At 50.8% G+C, this 24,198-nt stretch overlaps 1 protein-coding gene across 1 annotated transcript in view; it reads right to left on the bottom strand.

Moving 5' to 3' along the window:
• Positions 1 to 22,445, bottom strand: part of kif6 (kinesin family member 6) — a 125,372-nt gene extending 102,927 nt beyond the window's left edge. The window contains exons 1-3 of the mRNA XM_028796324.2: positions 22,273 to 22,445; positions 19,110 to 19,219; positions 15,671 to 15,745 (exon numbers count right to left, since the gene is read on the bottom strand). Of these exons, the coding sequence (XP_028652157.2) occupies positions 15,671 to 15,745; positions 19,110 to 19,219; positions 22,273 to 22,332 (245 nt within the window). The 5' untranslated portion in view covers positions 22,333 to 22,445. The remainder of the gene's footprint in view (positions 1 to 15,670; positions 15,746 to 19,109; positions 19,220 to 22,272) is intronic.
• Between the last annotated feature and the right edge of the window lie 1,753 nt (positions 22,446 to 24,198).

Here is a 24,198-nt window from a genome sequence, read left to right on the forward strand (position 1 = left end):
GGGGCGACGACCACCGAGACCACCCACACAGACGGGCAGCGACACCCATGAGGACACGAGAATCACACTCGCCAGTGGACTCAGTGAGGGGCCCACACAAAAGCAGAAGAAGCCCCCCAAATGGGGCCTGCTCATCATCTCAGACTTCACTCCCTTTGCTGAAGCGCAGCCACAAAAAGAAAGAGAAGACCTGAAGGAAAGGCCGCTGGCAAAGTAACCCTGACAAGTGCCACCTGGACGTCTTCGTCACCATTCAGCAAAACACGACACACACGTGGCACTCGGCGCCCACAAAGACAAAACAACTCGCAGCCCAAACACGGAGGGCCAGACACTGTAGGAGCTGCCCATCGTCACGAAGGTGACATCAGGTCCCATAGGACTCGTGTGGCAGCGCCCACGGAAATCAAAAAGGACATCCAAAACGACGCAGGCGGGACGTGTTCAGTGGTTTCAACGAGGGATTTCACCAGCAGACGAATTCCTCAAAGTCCAAAACCTCCAAAGAAGAGGGGGTGGCAGGAGGGGCGACGTTTCAGTGCCAAGCTCATTTCCAAAATGACGGTGAGCCGCTCGGTCACAATGCGGACAGCGGCGAGAGATTCAGAAGCAGACAGCAAGACGAGACGTCGCCACACGAGAACATCGTGAGGGGACACTAATGGATGAGGGACACGAGTCGAAAAGATCAACCACGGAGGGGCTCTCGGGATCAAAGAAGCAGGCAATACCATGAGTTGTACCTGGGGGGGGGTTCAAATGACAAGTTCACCGAGGTCAGTGTGGTGTCACGGTCACCTGCTGTGAATGGCGGCACCTCCTTAGTGTGAGTGTCACCCGTGTGACATTGTAGGTGTGTCTCAAAGAAGGGTCAGGCCTGAGCGTTACCGGGGCAACGGTGTAGACGTGTCATCTGCTGGCTTCATGATGGGGTCTCATAAGAAACGCCGTAGGTGACACTCACGTCACATGGTCAGTGTGCTCCTCATCACACTTTCTACACTTCTGACTTTGCACTTTTGGTGTTTTACAATAGAAAGATGAGATTTAATTCAAACGTAATGTTTCAAAATAAAAAGTGCAACGCTTCTGACAGAGAAACAAACGTCACGCCAAAGGGTCTTATAACACAAAGTCGTATTCAAAAGTGACAACGGCGATCACAGGACGCAATTTCACGTGTCAGCGGACTTCTTTAAATCCACACGCGGTCTTACAACGGGCCAGCGCTCCAGGTGGCAGTGGTCCTCATTCTGGAAATGCAGATCTGTCAAGGTCCTCGGGAGCTTCCCTACTTCCTTTATGGCCTGGAAGACATGGCATGCCACCAGGAGCCTCCTTACTCCGACTTTGCTCGGCAGAGGACGAGAGGAAGGTGACTTGTTGGGCACTGAGGACAATTACCTGAGGGGCCGGTGAACAGGTGCCATGAAGGAATAAACCTCGTCTCGTTTATTTAAACAACGCCTGCTGTGTTACTGTGTCATGGGTTTGGGGCTCACTGGCGCCACCTCGTGGTCATGTGTACCAGTTGAAATTTGGAGGTTTATCGTGACGCTTCTAGTGCAGGTGACACATATAAACTGAGAGAAGGGAAAAAGTAATGGCAGCCAAACAACAGCCCTGAACCCGCCACCAGTCAATAAGCCTGCAGCAGCACCGAGGCTGGCAAAGGGTGGGTGGGTGTTTTGGGTGGCGGTGCTACAGCTGTGACATCACAGGGCCCCGCCCACTCAGTGACATCACAGGGCCCCGCCCACTCAGTGACATCACAGGGCCCCGCCCACATTGTGACACCACAGGACCCTACCCACATAGTAACATCAGTAGGCCAACCGCCCACTTAGTGACATCACAGGCCACCGCCCACATTGTGACACCACAGGACCCCACCCACAAGGTGACATCAGTAGGCCCCCGGCCACTTAGTGAGATCACAGAGCCCCGCCCACTTTGTGAGATCACAGGTCACCCACTTGGTGACATCATTGAGCACAGCCCACATTGTGACACCACAGGACTCCACCCACATGGTGACATCAGTGGGCCACTGCCCACACAAAACAATACACAGATGACAAGACAACATTCAGCAAGAAATCCCACGGGTCAAACAGAATCAACAGAATAAAACGTGAAAAGACAAATTGACAAGAAAAGCTACCTGAGCCCAGGATGAAGCTGCCGTGACTGTGGCATCCCACCCGTTTCTCGGTGCCTACCTACCCCCAAGTGTGCTAATGGCACTGAATGTCCTGTAACAGCACAGGGGACTGAGTGTGTCCAAGTGACAATGGAAAGCCTGTGAGGAACCCCTCAACATCATGAAAGGTGGCGCCGAGCCTCTGCAGAGGGACGAGCACAAGAGAAGCTAGTGGCATGAAAGGAAGGGGACTGTCCATAAGGCACAGAAGACGCCTGCCATTGGGAAGAATTAGTGACCGCGATGATGAGGAGGATGAGGATGAAGTACAATAACAAAGAGAGGAGTAGATGTGAAAAGGTCCTTCTGTCAGACAAACCCGGGGGCTGTCTAAAGCGAGGGTACATGTGCCACTCCCCCCCTGACATGTCGGTCTCAGGGGGTTTTTGATGGTCTGTGGAGTGAAGGCTGGAGATGAACCCCGAAATGTACCTGGAAAAGAGCTGGTGTGGCTCTGTGCCACCTCCCAGGGTGAGAGAAGCCCGCTGGTGCCAACTGCATCCCCAGAGCAGGTGACACGGGACAGAGCCCTCCGAGCGCCAAGCCACTCAGAGGTCTCTTATGGAGGCTCACAGTATGGGGGTGTCATGCCAAATGCTTTGTCCACAACCAAATGTCACCTCCTGTCACACATCCAGGAGCCGTGGAGACTCTGATGATTCTAAGAATGGGAGCGGAATACCAACGTGACAACTTGGAGGTACCAGGCTTCTTAGGGGCGGACAAAACCCACACAGGGTGCCAGTCAATCACAGGGCCCACTTACAGACACCATGGGGTCAGTTTATGGACACCACTTTACCTGACCTTTATCGTCATTGTCGTGAATTTCCCATTGGGATTAATAAAGTATCTATCTATCTATCTATCTATCATCATCATGAGCCCAGCAGGAACAGGGGAATACGAGCATAAGATAAAAATTAAACAGAAAAAAAATAATAAAAAAAATAAGGCATAACCCACAGACAGGGGGAGCTACAGAGCTGAAGAGGCCGGGCCTCCCCAAACATCAAAGAAAATCAAAAATAGGAAGAAAGGGCTAAAGAAAATGGGAGGGGCTTCAAGTGACCATTAGTACAGACAGGGGGCGCTGCGGTGCTGGATATGCATTGGAGCAAAAATACATTTAGAAGAAGGAATTTAAATGTGACTTCAACATTACCACAGACAGGGGGCGCCACAAAACTGGTTATCCATTAAAAGGGACTGAGAGAGCAGGTAACAGAAAAAAGAGAAAAGGGGAGGAGCTTCAAGTGCAGACGGAATGGAACTACAGACAGGGGGCGCTACAGAGCCAAATCTGCATTGGAGGGGGCTGACAGCCCACTAGGGTCAGCATGAGTCCTGCCGGTGTACACGTGAAAAGATGAGGGGCTTCAGACAGGGGGCGCTACAAAGCCGAATATCCACTGACAGTTCAGGTGAGCCAGCAATAAAATCATAAAAAAAACAGGAAGAGCAGGTCTAGAGAAACAAGGAGGGGCTTCAAGTGCAGACGGAACGGACCTACAGACAGGGGGGCGCTACAAAGCTGAATATGCACTGAAGTTGGTTAACACAAGTCCAGTAAGAACAGATCAGCGCAGGTCTACACGGAAAAGAGAGAAAAGGAGTGGAGCTTCTGCGTCATCCTAACATTACAACAGCCAGGGGGCGCCACATAGCCAAACTTCATCAGCACTGATCACCAGTCCACGTGACTCAAAAGTGAACTAAACAGATGGAGCCGGTCTGACATAAAGAGAGAAAAGGGGAGGGGCTTCAAGTGCAGACAGGACAGAACTACAGCCAGGGGGCGCTACAGAGCCAAATCTGCATTGGAGGGCTTTGTCAGTCAGCGTGAGGCGGTTATAAAAGAATTAAACACAGGAAAAGCAGATGGAGCTTCAGAGAGGACCTTAATGTTACTACAGACAGGGGGGCGCTACATACCTGGATATCCATTAAAGAGGAAGGACTATCTAGCAGACTCAAAGAAATACTAAAAGAATATGAAAAGAAGGTGGTGGGAAAATGGAAAAAAAACAAAAGAAGGTAGAGCTTTGGGTGCAGTTTGAACATTCATACGGCAGGGGGCGCTGAAAATCTGATGATTCACTGGAGGAGTTTGACAGCACAGTTAGGTCAGCACAAGTCCAGCGGGGGGGGATATATCAGGACAGTCCAGGTGACTCAAAAAGAGAAACAGCAATGCAATTAATTATAGGAAAAGCAGGAGTAGCGGAAAATGGGCGGGGCTTTACATGCAACTTCAACACTCCTACAGGTCAACATGGGGTCACTTTAGAATGACCATTGACCTCTGGCTTTTATTATTATCATTATTATGGCTGGCGTCTGAATCCGAGGCTATGTGGCGAGAGCTGAACTGGCATCTTTGAGGTATGAAGTCTGAGGCCTTAGCCACTCGGCCCCCTGCCCTGCACCACATTGTCTGTACATGAAGTCCGGGAGTTACAAGGAGAAGGCGTCCAGTGTACACTGGCCACAGATGAACATCACAAATAATTCAGTCACTTACAGGGGGGCACAGTGGTCAGTGCTGCAGACTCACAGCGGACAGGGTCGGGGTTCAAACTCTAGGCTGGGCTCCGACTCAGTGGCTCTCTGCGAATACTCCAGGGGGCACTGAACTGGCATCTTTGGGGGTTACCTGCTCAGTCAGCCGACTGCCCAGTACAGAAGAGAAGGTTTATAAATGAAATTTAAAATTACGGAGTAATCCAGTCTGAGCTGGTCAAGCACACACATTCTGATTCATTCATTCATTCATTAACTGGGTGGCTCAGTGGTCAGCACTGCGGACCCACCCAGGTTCAAATTCCAACTAGGATGCCACCTCAGTGGACTTTACACACCTTTCTAAACACTCCAGCTGTGTTCCCAGGGCTGTGGGAGATTGAACCCCAGACGGCGGGCACCAGTCCATGGCTTTGCCCGCTCATGTGCCCACTGGCCCCTTTCGAGTCACTGGGTGACCAAACACACAACCATCCTTCCACGTTCAGGTCATCGACTGACACTGTGCTGTCCTAACTAATCCCAGACAGGATGGCGGGGGGCCCCAATGGTTCACTTAGCCCTACAAATAGAAACACAGCCAGGAATTCCACTCGGGACCCCTGAAAAAGTAAGAAAGCAGCACCACTCACTGTGCCACCACAAACTTAAAAGACCTGCACGACTGAAAAGAGAGCAAAACGTCAGGAACGATGGACCTCAGGCAAAGAGCTGGCAGCAAAGCCCTCCACGTTTGACGCCTTGGCATCTCACAAATTGGCATCTCGGAAAATGTGATCAGCGTCTGGACAGGAGAGCCGCTCAGGAGAGCCCGTTTATTCGACACACGTGGAGTGGAGGCGCTCCATCACATACCGAGACACTTTGTCACTGCAGCGGGCAAAATTGATAACAGCTACAAAAAAATATAAATGGTGGGGGGGGGGGGGGAGAGAACACATTGAAAACAGGAATCTGCACAATTCCTTGGAATGCCACGGTCTACGCCGGAGCTACACAGGAGGCAAACAAAAATACATACATAAATAATCATTTCTGGAACATTCCATCACATCTCACACAGCCTGCGTTTCAATCCCATTCATCACCAGCCACACATTCTAGGAATCCCACGTAAGTCTGCCTGGGCAGGGTCTGTGGTGGGCACACCAAAGCCAGTCACGGACACTGGCACACACACACACGCCAGGCCTTTGGGATGGGCAAGAAATAAAAAACACAACAAACTCACAGAGCAAAAGAGAGGCCTGGGCCTGAACCTGCGTCTCTGCAGCAGGCTGTGACATAAAATGACAATGTGACACACCATACTGGCGTGACAAACAACACAAAGAGGCCCACACAACTGAGAGAGAGAGAGAGAGAGAGAGAGAGAGAGTGGGGACTGAGTGACAAGCCAGTCGAGTCACAAAAGAGTCAAAGGACTCAAAGTCAAAGTGGAGGCCAAAGCAGAAGAGAAAAAGGGCTGCAGAGGGAAAGCAGGGCAGGCAGGGGGCGCCGTAAAGCAGGATGTGCGCTGAAGACAGAAAGAGAGAAAGGGGCGGAGCTTCTTAAAGATACTAAAGACCGGGGATGGGGGGGCGCCAGAGAGCTGAAAATGCATTAGAACTCACTGACAGAAAACGAGAATTCACACGAGTAAGAGCAGGAGAAGCTTCAAGTGCAACATGAACATCACTGCAGACGGGGGGGCGCTATATAGCTGAATATGCACTGGGATGGGTTGACAGTTCAGGGGATTCAACAGGAATGAGGGAGTCCATTATAGGTGCAGGGCAGACCTTCTAAGACGGAAAAGGGGCGGGACTGAAGGGGCGGGATTTAAAGGCAACTGAAACACTCCTACAGACAGGGGGCACTAAAAAGCTAACTGTGCACTGGAGTTGATTGACAGCTCAGCAGAGTCAGCACAAGACCAGCAGACAACAGAATGTAACTGCAGACCACCATACCTATGAGGTCAGTCACGTAGTGCCCTAACATCACGAAATTGCCATCGCATGATCGGGGTTGTGGGAGACCTCAAGGGGCATTTCGTGACTGACGTTGCGGGCATTACCTGACATACACCATAGGCACTGCAGGCTGCAGTTAGAACCATCTACCAGTAGGGGCAGATCAGAGCAGAGCAGGTCTAAATGGACAAGAGAGAGAGAGAAAGGGGGTGGAGCTTCAGCACAATTTTAGCATGAGTACAGACAGGGGGTGCTGATCAGTATGAATACAGCAAGAACAGGAGAGTCGGTTATAAAAGAATTAAGTAAAGAAAGAGCAGACGTAAATTTAAAAGAAAGGAAAAAGAATTGTCAGGGTTCAGCAGGAGTCAAATGTCACAATAGACAAGGGGGCGCCACTGTGAGTGGGCTGAGAGCCCAGTGGAACAAATCAAATGAGAGCAGAGCAAGTCTAAAGAGAAAGAGCTCAGGGTAGGTGAAAAGGAAAAATCAGCATGATCTTAGCATTACTGTAGACAGGGGGCGCTACAAGGCAGAATTTTATTACAACTGAACAGCAGTCTAAGTGACTCAAAAAAAAAAATAAAGGAATAGAGGACTAAAAGAAACGGAGAAAATGAGAGCTCTTTGAAAAGTACGACTGACAGGGGGCGCTACAACGTGGAATAAAAGAATTAAATATTGGAGAAAAAAAAACAGCATAAAAGAAAAAACAAAAAGGTGGCGTTTCAGCTACGGCTGTAAAACTTCCTACAGGCAGGGGGCGCTAGAAAGCTGAACATACACTGTACACTGAAAGCCCAATGGCACCACCTGAGTCGAGGTGTAAGTGGAGCTCAAATCAAAATGACAGAGCAGGGGAGGGGCTTCATTGGGGGGGTGGGTCTTAGCATCACTAATCAGACAGGGGGCGCTATAGATCTAGATAACCAGAAGAATTCAATTCAGGTAGGGCAGGTTTTAAATCGGGGGGGCGAGCATCAGTCTCAGCGAGTAAAGCAGGATATCCTTAAGAACTGATTGACAGCTCAGCAGACTCAAGAAATACAGAAAAAAATAATGATAATAAAATACTGGAAAAAAAAGGTGTAAAGTGAAAAAACAAAAGGAGGCGGAGCTTCAGGTAGAGTTTTGAAACTGACTACAGACAGGGGGCGCTACAAAGCTGAATATACACTGCAGTTAATTGACAGCATAATGAACTTAACATGAGCCTAACAGAGTCCTTTATGAAAGAGCTGAATTCAGAGAGTGGGAATGTAAAAGCTGAATAAAGCAAAAGGGGGCTTATGGTTTGAGGGTTACTACAGACAGGGGGCGCTACACAACAAAATTGATACTGAAGTTGACTTAGCAACCCAGTGGAGTCGGCAGGAGTCCATTATAAGTGCAGGTCTAAACTGAAATGAGAGAAAAGGGGGTGGAGCTTCACTTGGCTCTTAACAGCACTACTGGCAGGGGGCGCTATAAAGCGGAATATGCACTGACGTGGACTGATCACCCTGTGGAGGAAAGACGGGCATTAGAGCAGTCTGAGGGGTAAAGATGGAAAGGGGGCGGAGCTTCACTTGCATCTTAACAGCACCACAGGCATGGGGCACTGCAAAGCCAAAATTGTACTGAAGTTAACTAGCAGCCCAGTGGAGTCTGCAGGAGTCCATTATAAGTGCAGGTCTAAACTGAAATGAGAGAAAAGGGGGTGGAGCTTCACTTGCATCTTAACAGCACTACAGGCGGGGGGCGCTATAAAGCCAAAAATCCACTAGAATGGTCAGACAGCTCACTGGAGTCAGTCAAACAGAGGATTAGCAGGTCTAAAATCGGGACGGGGTACCCCTCCTCGTTAACTGAATGATGGGGACCCCCCTACCACCCCACCATTACAAACACAGAGTATAGTTTCCCGTGGATAATTAAGACCCTTCACAAAAGACATGACGGCACAAAAATGCAGAGGTACCAACGTTACAATACAATACAATACCAATGCTGGGTAAGAAAAGCTAAAGCGCCAGGCACTGGTGTGGTCACAAGAGTGGTGTCACATCAGGCCAGGACAGACCACCAGACGTCTGAATTCCTAAAGCAGCTCAAATGTTCCAACGATGCCAGCCCAGTACCCAAAGAATGGCTGAGTCACACCTGACAAATCTACCCTGAGGTGGTGACACCAAGGCCAGACAGTGCTGCGGGTGAGCGGGAGTGTGAGACGGCGTTGGCAGCGGACCACAAAGTCCCCAAAGCTCTGGCTGGACGGGCTGATGGCCGGTGAGTCACCACACATTTACATCAAGAAGCCTTCACTTAAAGCGCAGACATCGAAGGGGCAGCCATTTTAAATGGGAGGAGGCTTTGACTAGCAGAAAATTTACCAGTTAGAAAAAAAATGGCCAGTTCAAACTGGACCTGGAACTGGAAGTTTGTGTTACTTCTGAGGTTCTGTGCTGTATGTCACAATGAATATAAAAATCCAACTTCTGCCTGCTTTATTAGAAATTGTGAACACAAACCCTGACGTCCCGTCAAACCCGACACACTGTGTACCCCCGGGGACGTCACTCAGCCTGTTTGTGTGCCAACCCTCAACAATACACAGCATGCACTGGGATGTTTATGGAGCTCTAGGATGGCACCCAGCAGATAAAGCTTGTGTCACTCAGACCCAGAGCCAGCCATCGGAGCTTCACCTGCTGACTTAATGGCCACCATTTTAGCTCCCCAAAGAGATGCTGAAGATCATGAGGGTCCTCAGAAGACCACTTTGATCGAGGCAGGACACACTTGTACAAAGCTGTGTGTGACACTGGCTTCACAAAGTACTCAGACCCTCTCGTCACTTTCTGCACACCTGAATGTAAATGGATGGATTTGCCACTTTTGCCCACCAGTCGACCCCCAATTACCCACCGGGAACAAAATGAAAACCTGTTTAGGAGAGGCCTGCACATTTATTTATAAGCAGAAACTGAAGTCTCTCCTTCCTAGAAGTTCTCGGACCCTTCACTCAGTACTTTGCAGAAGCCCGCTCCCCAGTTTTCAGTCATCAGGAGCCGATCTCTCCAAGTTTGGCACACCTGGGTTTGGGCAGTTGACCACACTCTTCCTCTCGAGCTTCGCTAGATTGGACGAAAAGTGCCACCTTCAGGCCTCTCCCCACATGTCCTACGATGTTTAATTGTCCCAAAGCCCCCCCCCCCCCCATTGCTGTCCTGGCCGAGTGCTTCATGTCACTGACCCGTTGTCCCAGTCTGAGGTGGTCTGCACTCTGGACCACTCTGTGTATTTGGCTGCTTTCATCCTTCCCTCAATTCTGACCAGTCTACCCGTCCCCATAGCTCAATGCTGCCACTGCCAGGGGTGACCACAGGGATGGCATTAGGCAAGTGAAGGGCAGTGCCCGGTCTTCACCAGTTGTAGTGCTTGCAGTTCTGCCCACAGACTTCCATTTATGTCTCATCTGACCAGAGAGTCTTTTTTGCTTTAATTGGCTTTAATTCAAGAGGGGCTTCCATCAGATTGAGGGGGGGCTGCCGAGATGGTTGTCCTTCCGACAGCAGGGGACACTTCTGAGGCTCAGCTAGGGTGACTGTTGGCTTCTCGGTCACCTCTCTGACCGCAGCCCCTCTTACCCAGTTCCTCTGTATGGCAAGATGGCGGCCAACTCTAGGAAGAGTCCCGGTGGCTCCCAACTTCATCCGCATCACTGAGCTCCTGGGACCACTCAAGATCCCCCTGGTCTGATCTGTACCTCACCACCATTTGAAGGCGGAGGGTCTCTGGAAAGTCCTGACGTGCAGAGTAACTTGTGGGACACGTGGGCCCCTGTCAGTGATGCCCACTCCATTCAGTTTGGCACCGGTGGACTCCAATCAGGCCCTTAAGAATGAAAGGAAGCAGGGTGCACCTGAGCCCCCGGCCAAGGCTCCGAACATTTCTAGGAATTAGGGGCTTCAGTTGGCCTCTCCGAGAACACGTCGTTCACTTTGCCATGACGGGTTACTGAGAGGAGATCAATTGGCATAAATGGGGAAGGAGCCATTTACAACGAAAATGTACCCCAGGGGTCTCGGAATCCACTGTGTGAGCCCCCCACACTCACACCTGACTGTCACCCTGGTCTTGATTTCAAACCCCAGTGGTTCACAGACTTTTTCACAGAGATGTGTACCGTCATCTTCCTCACTAAATAAATGGCCACGGCTAACGCGTTTGTGCCATCTGATTCATCGCCTTCTCTTTATCGTGAAGTTTCAGGACTGGCATAAAAATCGGGTCACATTTATGTAAAAATGGAGGGAGCTTGTCACCTTCCTAACGCCACTATAGATACATAAAACCAGCACTGGTCCTTTTCAGGGCTCTGCCAGGCATCCTGCTACCTCAGAGGATCGTCTCGCTTTGGTCAGTCATGTGACTACGGTGGGTGTGCCCTTCTTCTAGGCTCACCTGCCGCTGGCGCTCCTTTGAATGACAGAATGCCCACTCAAACTGTTGGCGAGTCTGATACAATATGTATAGTCATATACACCCTGGACACCGGGGGGCGCTCCAGCTCCCCAAACACGCAACACAAGCAGACTCGGGCACAACTATCAAAGGCAAAGAGTCTTCCTCATAAGCGTTTCCCACCATAGCCACAACTCTAACTAATACTCAAAGGGACCATTATAACTCATTTCTTCCTTATCTCTCTCTCTCTCTCTCTCTGGCATTGCCCCCTCCACTCCTCCTGGCAAGCGTCATCCTCTCCCTCTCAACGCTGGCATCTCCCTTTTTCTAATCCCCCCAGAGTGCTTCTGGTGGTATGACGCTGCAGCTCCCAAGCCCTTCTGGGTGAGGATGGAGCCCTACAGAATCGGGACCCAACAAAGCTGTCCCCTGGGACTACAATACCCAGCATGCCCTTGTGGGCACCCAAGCAGGGGCTTGCTGCCATCTAGCGTCCTGGGGGAGACAAAGCTCTATGTAAGCTGCCTCTCCCTGTCCTTCCACCTCACAACGCTTCGATGTCCATTTATGTAAACTGCAGCCTGCCTGCCTGCCCTCCACATCCATGGCTTTCACATCTGCAGATCTAAAATATTTGAGAGAAAAATAAATTAGCCGTACGCCAAGCACCAGGCTGAATCCACGCCAAAGATCAAAGGAAATGCACGGCTCCTATGTGGCAGCCAATTGCTGAGCCACCACACTGCTCTCCCCCAGGCCTTTCTAACAGGTTAGCTCTTTCTCGCTCGAAGACGCTTTCCATCTTTACACATCCTGCAGCTCTTAAAAACACAAAAGACCTTCACAAATAACCCAGAAAACAAAGACGACAAAACAATCACTGACCAAAGAGCCAGTCAAAGGGGGGGCCATCCATCTGTGGACACCTGGCCGGACCACCGGCTCTAAACTCAGCGCTCAGGTTATCTGGAGCAGCTCTGAGAATGGGAGGCTGTGATGGGCTGGGGGGGGAGATAAGCCGGGCAAATTAGGACACACAACAAGTCAGCAAGAGGTTAGCTGTTATATTTATAGCAAGCAACATCTAAAAGGGTGCTGTGTGTCCATCAATCAATCAATCAATCAATCAATCAGTCAATCAATCAATCAATCAATCAGATAAAACTGCAGTGAAACTCGCGGAGGATTAAAAACAACTCTAAAAATCGAGATAAACCAGCCGTGCCAATCCAGATAAAACCAGATTGGCATTCCAACAGGTGGAGACATCGACTGCTAGGACCACCTCTCCCAACTCCGGTGGGACACACACAGCCAGGCCACCTGCTACACCATTCAGTGGGTGTGCCCATGGAGTGCCCGCTCACCCCGTCATCTCCTGCACTCCTGCTGCCGTGTCCGTCCACCTCCCCAGCTCTCCTTCTTTTGTCTCAACTAATTATGTTGCCCCCCCACCACCCCATTTCAACGTACAGGCCCACCTTAAAGCCACGGCCCTGCACCTGCTCCAAGGATGTGACCGTGGCATGTGAATGTGCGATCAGCCAAGCACCCCGATGCCCATCTCAGACTGGCGCACATACACCTGCCTGGTGCCCACACGCTCTTGGACACCACACCACACATGACACTCGTCACACAAGGCCCTTAAAGTGTGGCAGCAATGAGTGGACCTTAAAAGGATGGCGAGCAGCCCCAGAGGGTCCCAGTCTGATGCCCTTTAATTCACTCTATGCAAATTCCTTAAATAGGGGAGGGGCCTCAGCAGCTGATGGCCCCGCCCCCTTGAGCCCAACATGGACTTGACATTCAAATAAAAAGTAAGAAGTCAACCAAAAAAGTGAGATAACACAAGCAGAACGAATCCACTGTGATGCCAACGGGCACGCCCAGCCCCCACACTAACCCAGTCCATACAGCACAGTCCCCTCTCTCAGGCAGTCCTGCCATTGAGTGGCGGTGACCGACTCCTTTTAGTGGGCACCCAGAAGGAGTCCAGGTGCCCACTGAGCTTCTTCCGGCACCACCTTGACGAGTGTGGCACAAGTGCTATCAAATAGGGCCCTGCAAGCGTCCAGGCATCCCCTGGCAGTGCTCATGAGCCCTTCGCCCCGCCCGGAAACCAAGGGGGCCGCCCTGTGTTGGTCCAGGTGAGAAACAGATGGTTGGGGTGTCCCAGCTGGGTAAGGACCCTGGTGGTCTGCCACAATGTTGAAAACCTGCTGGGAATTGAACTGGCATCTCTAGAGTCGTGAGGCGGCAGCACTGACCGCTGTGCCCTCCAAAGCCAATACAAGGAGTGTTGTAATAAAGGAGTGAAGTAAAAGGGGGGCTTCACCACATTCCCAGTGCTAAAGATACCCTAAACATCCTGCATCATTCGGTGGCGGTCCGGTTTACTTAAGAAGCAAACAATCAAGTCAGCCCCCCCACCCTGCGTGAGGCCTGCACCCTGTGCCCTGCCCTGCCCTTCCAGTGGCTACACAATCTGCCGTGTTTATGTGTCTACTGGATGTTATAAAGGTGGTCCTCAATTACGCCAGTTTACACGGAGACAAAGACGAGCCGCACAAGGCCTCAGAATAAAGAAGATGGCTCTAACATAAACTCTGGGGGTCTTGAGTTTCACAGGCCCGGCCTGAAATGGAAAGCGGGCGCTGCACACACACGGAGCCTCTCCTCTGGCACTCGCCATTAGCCTAATGATAGGTTGCTTGGCTCGCGCGCCGAGGGTGTGGCCTGCACGAGTTCAAAGCGAAACACAACGAGCAGCGCAGATTTGAAGCTCCTCGCTAAATAAAGCACGCAAATTGCATGTTTGGCCCCAGCGTCAGCTGGCTCCTTTGCATAAAGATAGAAAGGATGGCGCTGCGGCGGGAGTGCCAGCTTCGGGATCCACACCAGGAAACGGCGGTCGGGCAGGCAGACCTCACAGAAATCGCTTCTCAGCAGTTCTGCTGCCGACCCGAGTGTCATGTGAGACGGCAAAAGGGCGCCATGAACAGCGGCGAGAACGACGAGGCCTGAGTGCAGCCTTGGGTGGGGGGGGGATTGGGGGGTATCGGGGCCGCGCCAAAGGAGAGAGGGGAGCGACTCACGGGGGACACCAGTAATGGTGACCATCACTGTACTGCCAGCCCTCGAGCTCCCATTCTGTGTGTTGCGTGTACCCCACCTACCCGGAAGGGGGTCTCTCTGACTTGCCCTTCCCCCAAGACTCCTTCCATTTTTTTTTTCCCTACAAGGTTTTTTTGGGAGTCACACTGGGGGGCTGTCAAAAAAAAAAAATAAATCAACTGATGATGATGATGGACATTGTGGGTACAGAAAATGGAGACAACATCACATCCGTGGAGCCGTGAAAAAGACGAGGCACACAAGGGTCAGTGGGGGTCAGCGCCCATCAATGAAAGCAAAGACCACTGAACAGAAAACTGAGCCAATGGTACACACTGTGAAGCATACAATAAAAATAAAAGAAGAAATGAAAGAAAATAAAATGAATTATCCACACAGCCAATCTGTGTCCAGACCTGATCACTCCAAATGGGGGAGTCCATCATGGGACATAAGAAAGGCGCTATATAACAGATAGAGATGGCAACGGTGCTTTATACAGTAAGAGATAGGAACATGGCAGCGGTGCATGAAGGAATGAACCGAAAGAGAGAAGGCCGATATGAAAGGCGCAATATGAGAGAAACAGAGACAGACACATGTGACAGGCAAGAATGAAAGAGGAATAAAAGATGTGAAAGGCGCTATATTAGATACACAGAGTAAAGGGCAATATATGACTGACAGGCACTATATAATAGACAGTTAAGGTGCTATATAACAGATGCTGTACTCACACATTATTTTTCCCCCAGTGTAGGGGCTATGGGTGGGTAACGGCCTGGGGGGCGGAGTCATAACAGCAGTGCCAGCAGGCCCCGCCCCCTCAAAAGACTGAGCCACATGACCGACACGACGACAGCTTAATGTTTTCATGCAACACCATAAAATAATTTTAAAAATCACACAACAGGAGACAAAGATGTATTGAGTAACAAAACAATATTTCAAATGCAGCATAAAGACCCCATGAATGACAAGTATGACATGCGGCGGGTGAATGCCAGCTGCCCGGCTCATTTTCAGCTGCTCCTTCTAGAACTGTGGTCAGAACATTCTGGAGCTGTGTTCATTTTCCAAGCCTTGATAAGTGGAGAGGCTCTGAAATTCTCACACACACACACACACACACACACACAGGTGTTTGGAGGTTTTGCTGCTGGGATGGTCAGCAGGCTCAGTCACCCCTCTGTGGCAGGGAGAGTCAGTCGGCCCACTACATCGTGTCAACTTTATTGAGGGACCAAAGGACGCCCAACTGGTGAAGACGAAGATGCCAGGGCGGGCGTTTTTCATACTACTCGAGTTCAAGCCTGTAGCTGGTAAAGGGCCCGGGTGCCCACATTAATGCCCACTACTCAGTGCCATGTGAATAGCTTAACCAGAACGGCATTACAACTCCACCACGTACAAAATGACTCACCTGTCAGCCACCGGCCTGGCGATCTCCTCAAAGATGTCCTCTTGTTTGGCCGCCTGATCAAAGACCTTCTGAAACCTGAAGAGATGAGGAGAGAAGAAGAAGTCAACGTGGAGAATCTCATTTCAAACTCCGTCCCAAGTCTGGCATACAAGGAGCAGACCCCACTGGGAATGTGAACGAGACCCCCACTAGAGCTGGACGTTAAAGTGACCACCCAGGTGAAGGCGGCAAAAGACAAAATGGACTTGGACAGAGGGCTGGTGGTGCAGGTGAGACACACGCACAACTGGAGACAGAAAAATCTGCAAATACGTTTATATGGAGAACTGTAGGAACCAGGAAGGAAGAAAGGACAGGCATCTTAGCTGGCATAAAGGATGGAGCATAGGAGGCCATAATGGAAGGAGCAGCTCACTCCCCCACACACCAGGTGGCAGTGCTCCTCACAGGTGGACCACTTGGCACGGCAGTTGGGAGTCTGGAAGACGCAGCCCTGTCAAGGTCTATGGGGACCACCAGAGGGCACTGCCAGGGGGAGGACTGTCCTGGGTCGTGTACAACCTGGAAGTGCTTCTGAGGACGCAGCTCCCGGGTCAACTGTAACTGGAAGACCACTGCCTCACTTCGATGGCATCAGCGGCTTGTGGCAGGAGGAGGGCAGGAGCTTCATTGTGTGGATTAAAAAGTCCGTTATCTGAACCCGTGACCATGTTGGGTGTTACTGGGTCTGAGATTAGGTTACTGTCTGGATATTACGTGTGTGCAGACTGAGAGACAGGCACAGTGGAGGGCCTGGGAAAAAGTCTTCATGTTTTCTTATTAAACAACCCTGAATGTGGCAGGACCAGGCCAAGGGGGCACCCACGTAACACCTGGCTGGGGCAAATAGATGGGCATCTCTGGGGTAACTGCGGTGGCATGTCTGCCTGTAGGGGTCGCCAACCAGGTATTTCATGGTGTGGTGTGTGCGCTGTGCCAGATGGAAGTGGGATAAGGAGACTGTGGGAAGGGTGGGAGCAGACCTTCACAATTCTAAAGGCCTGGTGGGTGCAACGCTTGATATAAGGGTCTTCAGTGGAGGACAGAGAAGTCCCAAAGATCTTCCCTGGGGACCACCACATACAAGGACAAAAAAAAAAAAACAAAAACAAAAACATGTCTGCCTTCCCCCATGGACCACAGTGAAAAGCCGAGCTGGCAGAAGTCATAATGGACAAACGTTTGTGGGCACCCCATGCCAAAGCAGCACTTCGCCAAGTGCCCAGCTACGGCTCTCGCCACCAAAAGCAGCCTAGCACCAAACTCAAATGGGAGGCTGTTGGACTGCGCAGGCCCAAAATGGAATGAAGGCTCTTAAAATAGCAAAAAGAACAAAAACAAAACCAAATTGTGACCGTCTATCAGCCGCAGGGGGCAAAAACAGGAAATCCACGGAAAAACAAAAATTGGGAATCAAAAAGCCGAACCGCGGAGTCAGAAACAAAACAAAAGTCTCCTCCTTAAATGCTGGCTGTGCGGAGCCTGGAGCCCAGCTGCATCGTGAAGTGGCCCCGCCCCCTTAGGCTCCACAGGTAGGTGACAGAGCAGGACCCCGTGAGAGTGACCCCAAAAACTCAGCACAATAGACACGAGAGAGGCGTGAATAGTAAAGAGCACCGCCACAGAAAAGTACAATCCCGACAGAACAAAACTAAAAACAAAGAACAGGGTAAAGAAATGAAATCTTGAGCCAAGGGGGGCTCTCTCTGTACCCATTAGACCCTCAAAACCTGCGCTTTACACTTCGACCACTAGGGGGCCACACTGTTCCTCGTTCACTTTCTCTCCACTACTGAGTGGAGCCTCACCAAGCGGCGCCGGACAAGGCAGGAAGTGAACCGTCACACGGCCCACTCATGTACTGAGTCTGGGGGGGGGGGATAAGGGGAGGATGTGACAAGAGGGGAAAAAAAAAAAAAAAAAGACCCTCACCCCTGTAATAAGCTTGTTGGCCCCCCCATTTCATAACCGTGGACAGTAATATGGAGTTGCTCCCACTTCTCCTTCTACACGATACTGGGGTGCGTCTGTGTTGAGGTCAGTTAGCGACGCTGGACCAGAAGACCAGGCCCCCACTCGCCGTTTTAGGGGGCAGGCCACTCAAGCTCCTCCGTGTCTTTCTAGAAGGGGCTGTGAATGGAACAGAAAGGGGGTCTTCTCCATCCTGCAAACGCATGGCTGTCCCACGTGACTTTGTCTGCTGCAGCATTAGCCGTACCCCTCACCGGGACCAGGGGCTTGAGTCCACACCTTTCCTAGCCCACCCACCACCACACACAGGCTGGTCCACCAGACGGTGAAGTGTGATTCGTCAGTCCACATTCCCACCGCTACGGAGCGTCACACATGGCAGGCATGGGCTTGGCCATTGAACCCCATTACACGGAGCTCCAGATGCCCAGTTCGCTTTCAGGTTGGCACTCCGCTGTGAGTGATGCCACCGTTACACACTTCAGCACTTGGTTGCCTTGCTCTGTGAGTGTGTGGGGTCTACCACACTGTGGCTGACTGGTCGTTGCTCCTCGACGCCTTCACGTCCCACAAACCCCACTGACAGCAGACCTGGCGGAGCAGAGGGGGGGCCTTGTGTGACAGGGACACAATTAAAGTGACTTGAAGCAACTGTGGACAATGACATGCCTAAAACTCAAATCACTTGGAGGGTCTCATCCATGTAGCTTTGGCCATACACTGCTAATTCATGCCTAAACAAATGATGGGGGGGGGGGTCAGCCCTCCACTACGAGGTCCCCTTGGATGAAGGGGCACATAAAATCAGGCAGTTAGAGAAAGCGAGGGTCTCACAGGGTCTTACAGGTTTGGAGACCACTCAGCTCAGAGACAGCTGGAGGCTAAGAATCCCAGTAAGACCAGCTGCTGTCCCTCCAGGCTGTACGTGACGTGATGTTACTCGTCACACAGGAACCTTAAGAAATCGGTGACACGTGCCTAACAACATACAGTAACCCTTCTCTTCTGCCTGCTTTGGCTTGGGACAGCCGGGCGAGGGTAACACAGGAGGGTGGCGGTGGCATTTGGGACACTCCGTTCAGGTCCCTGTAATAACAAGTTTGGAAGTGAGAATGGGAACACCAGAAAACATGTGGGGTCTTCTCGGAGAGCCCAAAGGCGTGCTGACCAGAGACCCAAGTACCAGTGACCACCAGTCTGTGTGCCCACTACAGGACTGGCAGGCCCTTGAGGATTTCACGTGCTTCACACATTCACGACGAGACATAAGCAGAAGGAGGTGACTGACTGAAGTGGTGGCCGTCACTCCCTCATTTGCCTCAAACACGCACAGCAGACAAACATCTCACAGACAAAGAAGCGTCACATGAAGGGGGAATTACAAGCACATGAAGTCCCCCCGGAGACGCTGGCCGAAGCGCCCGCTCACCTGAACCTGTAGCTCTCTCTTTTGTTGTTGATGAAGCCATCAGCCAAATCTCGAGGGACGAGGAACTCCAAGCTGGAGCTGCCAGGCTCTTCATTGTCTGCGGAGTAAACCTGTTAAAGACGGGTGAGAGTCAGCATTTAGAAATGGACCGGGGGGCACCCGAGAGGGGACAGAAGGCGCCACCTTCAGACCAGCCCACCATTAAAGCCCAGACGTGACCCCACAGATTGCACCTTTTAAACTCGGGCCCCCCATTTTAAATGCACTTTCAACAACTCGCCCCCAAATGTTTGCCCTGAGTGACATTCTGCATTTTTCAGATTTCATCTTTTAAAGAACTTTTTATGTTATTGCTATAAAAATGAAGGCCCACTTTGATTTGGCAGCACCCGCTTGTACCCAAGGTGGTCTCCTTTGCTGCCTGTCAGCTCTGCCAGCCTGATGAAGTGACAAATCACAGACTTGGGGGTCTGACAAGACGCTCGGCGTGCAGGTGGCGGTGGTCTGCCCAGTGCTAAACATCTACATTTATAGCATTCTGCCACAAGAAGCCCACCTTTCCAGTGTGGAGTTCTAATGCAGCTTTAGGAAAGCCTGTCACCTCTGTAAAAAGTTCATATGACAGTCACAGTCACCCGTGTTCTGGGATAGCAACTTGGGCTGAGGCCTTGCAAAGCCCCTGAATAGCCTGATGAGACAAGCCCACCCCGTCACAGGGCTGACCCTCTGGATGGAGGCCATGCTGGAAAAGAGAAGAGCGGCAACAATCAAATGCCACAATTCAGCCCATGCCCTCCGGGTGGCACCATCATGGGGCACTGACGGCTACAGACGCCCCCTGCAGTGGCGTAAAGAGATTCGTTTTCTGCCCGCCGCCTTCAGCGTTTCGTCTCAACATCCTTTTCTTCATCCCAGCCGGTAGCCACAGGAAGAGTCGCTCTGCTGTGACTTTATTGTGCTCCGCGTCTCGATTGATTTAATTGTACTTTGAGTATTTTATGGAGCTGAATTTTTCCTTGGGGTTTAGTAAAGAAGGAGTGATCTAATCTCCCCAATTATTGCAACAGCAGTGCCTGGGACACGTGGACAGGTCACCAGGTGACAGAGCCCTTAAGAAACGAACCTGGAGTCACCCGCAAGGCAGCCGAGGACTGAGGAAAAGGAGGCTCATCTGAGGAAACTCCAAGTGAGAAGCAAAAGGAAAGGGGGCAGGAAGAAAAACCCACTGCCATGACAGCCCCCCAGGAGCGCAGCCGGACACCCCTGGCATTCGAGGGTCACTTCGGCTTCCCTGGCAGGGCGCAGCTCGTCACAGATGAGACGACAGTTTGTCTTTGGGCACACACTCATAGGACAGCTTACAGGTTAGGGAGCGGAGACAAGTGCCAGGACAGAGCTGGACACACACACAGGCGGGTGGGCGGGCAGGCAGGCAAATGGTAAGCAGGCACCCATCGTTAACTGATGCCAGATCTCCAGCGCTTAGGTGTCATATCAATGGCATGGCACGGCTCTGTCAAGTGACCCAACAATAAAATACTTCAACACACTTCACTTAGAACTCCAGAAGGTTCACAAGCTGCTCCTCTCTACGTCTCCATTCACCCCTGTTTTGTCAATTGGGGGCTTCACCTGAAGCAGGGGGTCCCAAAGAGGAAGGCTGTGTGGCAATTCAGTAACATCGAGTGAGGAGTGTGACCTTCAAATGACGGCCCACCGCAGGACCACTTATTAGCTAGATAGATAGATAGATAGATAGATATGAACGGCACTATATGATAGATAGATAGATAGATAGATAGATAGATAGATAGATAGATAGAGTGAAAGGCGCTATATAATAGATAGATAGATAGATAGATAGATAGATAGATAGATAGATAGATAGATAGATATGAACGGCACTATATGATAGATAGATAGATAGATAGATAGATAGATAGATAGATAGATAGAGTGAAAGGCGCTATATAATAGATAGATAGATAGATAGATAGATAGATAGATAGATAGATAGATAGATAGATAGATAGATACTTTATTAATCCCAAGGGGAAATTCACAAATCGGCGCTCCTGTCCCAAAATGGCCAATTCTCACGGGTCCCTTGCTGCGGCTGGAGCACTACGATAGTTGGACCTTGCAATTATCGCTCGAGTACGGATTACTGTGCCAGCCCTGATGGTGACACGTTTGGGGTTCCACAGACATTTCTGCACCAAGGGGCACTGAATTGGATGCCACACCTGCTGCTTCCACTCGGCCCATCTCTCCTGCTGGCGGTCCTGGCAGTGGCACAGCAGTTTTAACTGGGGGCACAACTGCTTCTGAACTGCCATGCAGGCATTATCGGGGGGGGTCAAAGCTTATTGACGGTGCCGGCCCCCATTGCTTCACGGGGGTCTCCAATCCTCCAGATCCCTCAACCGTGTGCCACCTGATTATTTGTGGGATACCCTGATCATCAATGAGTGTCTGAGCTCCATGGGGGCACATTTATGTGATTTGTAAGACTTAGAAAGGTAAGTTGATCAATTTACATTTAACTTTTACACATGGAGTTAACAGCTTATTGTATTTTAATTCCATTTGTTCATCCACGGTGTTCTGTATGCGGTTCAAAACAGACTGGACTTCATCTTGCCTTTGTCTTCATCAATGCGCTTTTACCTCTGAAAGGGGTACAAACATAAATCAAACTTTTTCAGGGGGGGCGCAGGGCACAGCAGATGACCTAAAACCACCCGACACACCAATTTCCCGCACCTGCTTACTTCTGAAGATTAATGGCGCCCTTCAAACATGGCAAAGACGCAACATAAATAAAATGTATGACGATGACAACACCAATACGTGTTCAGTAAAGCGGAGACCACCAATCTCCGCCAGCCTGTCACTCGCTCGCCCACTCGTTAGTTAAGCGCAGCCTCTACAAATCTCAATTTTCAGGACAGGCTGGCGAGTGTAAGAATAGGGGGCACTCGGACGGAGAGCGGGCACACACCACCGGCCCGTACAGCTAAATTTGAACTGGTATTTGCCTGTGGGCGGGAGGGCAAGTCACCAACACCACCACCACCACGCCGGCCCTCTGCGTTAGACGAACACAACGAGGTCAAAACAACACTTTAAACCGGCGAGTGCGGCCCGCTCTTCTACTCACCCCCAAGGGCTTCTTGGTAGGTTTAACCCGAGCGAATATCTGGATGGTCTGCTTAACCATGGCGTGCGTCTGCAGTGGCGCTCACTCCGGGTCGCCTCGTCGCCTTTTTGCCCTCCCTTGTGCGCTGCGTCCGTTTGTTTACTGCACGTTGCCAGGGCCAACCAGAAAGAAGCGCGCCTCCAAGTTGAACTTTCAAAGAAGCCCAGCCCATCGGGAGGGGAGGGGAAACGCGCAACGTCGAGCTACGAGAACCAATGAGCGACGGGAAAGCTTGTCATCCGTTCCTAAAGGCAAGTGGGCGGGCTCGAGAAGGTGTTACGTCATTCAGTAAGCACCAATGAACAGTGAGGAAGAGCAACTTCCTGTCTTCACCCCGTTAGGTTGTGTCAAAGTAAAAGACTCTGTCGGAGCGGAGGACCGGTGAAGGGCGCACGAGGTAAATTAGCGATTTTAAAAGTGTGGATTTGTGCGTTCGTGTGGCAGAGATGGGAGAGCACTGCCGTCTAGGGCTGATTAGTGTCTTGCGGCCGCTGCCGACTTCCCCGCGAGTTTTGGAGTTCGTTAATGGACGGCAGCGTAGACATTTGGTACGCGAGGGGCTCGTGTTCTGTGAAGATGAGAATAAGCGGGTGAGAGAAATGAATAAATGGAGGGATGGAAGGAAGGAAGGAGTTTCGTTATAAAGTGCTGTCAAAGTCAGCTGTTTTTAAACGGCCAGCTGAACGAGATGTTTTTTTATGGAACCAGACTTCTTTTTGTCTGGATGTAAAGATGGAAAAAATAAGAAACGCCAGCGGGTCTCGGCTTTCGGGAAAACAAGAACAACTGGGAACTGAGAAGGTATGTTATTATACGTATTATGGATAGTGCTGGCATTCTGTTTACCGATCCCGCCTCGTAATAAGGGACCACCTGCTCATTTTATGTGAATTTCACGTGTGCGTGCGTGCGTGCGTGTGTGTGCGTGTGCGTGCGTGTCAGAGACAAATGACACCAACAGAGAGCAAGTGCAAACTCCACATAGGGGGCCTGTCCGGACTGCACTGAGGACAAGGCATCAATCACTGTGCCATTACAAATAGTCCGGCCGGCCGGCCTGCCTGCCATTGTCAAACCCGCATATCCTGAGCAGGGGCGAGGGGCCATTACAGACAGTGAACTGTACAACGCATCCGGCTATTTCAGAATTCGGGCGAAAAGTTATATTGAATGAAATATATGATGTAGTTAAAAATGTAAATGTAAGTAGATGTGTTACTATTGTGCCAGTGCCTAAAAAATCACCTTAGTGATTACCGCCCTGTGGCTCTGACCCCAGTAATAATGAAGTGCTTTGAGAGAATCCTGCTAAAGTACATCAAGGATGCCATCCCTGCTGGATTTGGCAACCATCATTTCGCTTACAGGAGGAACAGATCAACAGAGGATGGCATCTCAATGGCACTTCACACAGCCCTGACTCATCAGCAGTGCCCTAGCACTTATGTTAGGATGCTATTCGTCGATTTTAGTTCAGCGTTTAACACTGTAATCCCGGACAAGCTGGTACAAAAGCTTCATAATCTGGGTCTGTCCACATCGTTGTGTCTGTGGATCAGGGACTTTCTCACTAACAGGCCTCAGGTGGTTAGAATTGGAGATCATGCATCAGCCACACTGGTTCTGAACACTGGCACGCCACAGGGTTGTGTGCTCAGCCCAGCACTCTTCACGTTATTTACGCACGATTGCTCTGCCATCCATGCCACAAATATGGTTGTGAAGTTTGCGGATGATACAACTGTGGTGGGGTCTCATATCAGACAATGATGAGACTCACTACAGAGAGGAGATACGACACCTGGCACTATGGCGCTCAGCCAACAACCTCATCTTGAACACCAGCAAGACCAAAGAGGTCACTGTGGACTATAGGAGGTCCAGAAG

This window comes from Erpetoichthys calabaricus, chromosome 3 (assembly GCF_900747795.2).
Source record: "Erpetoichthys calabaricus chromosome 3, fErpCal1.3, whole genome shotgun sequence".
Classification (NCBI taxonomy): Eukaryota; Metazoa; Chordata; class Cladistia; order Polypteriformes; family Polypteridae; genus Erpetoichthys; species Erpetoichthys calabaricus.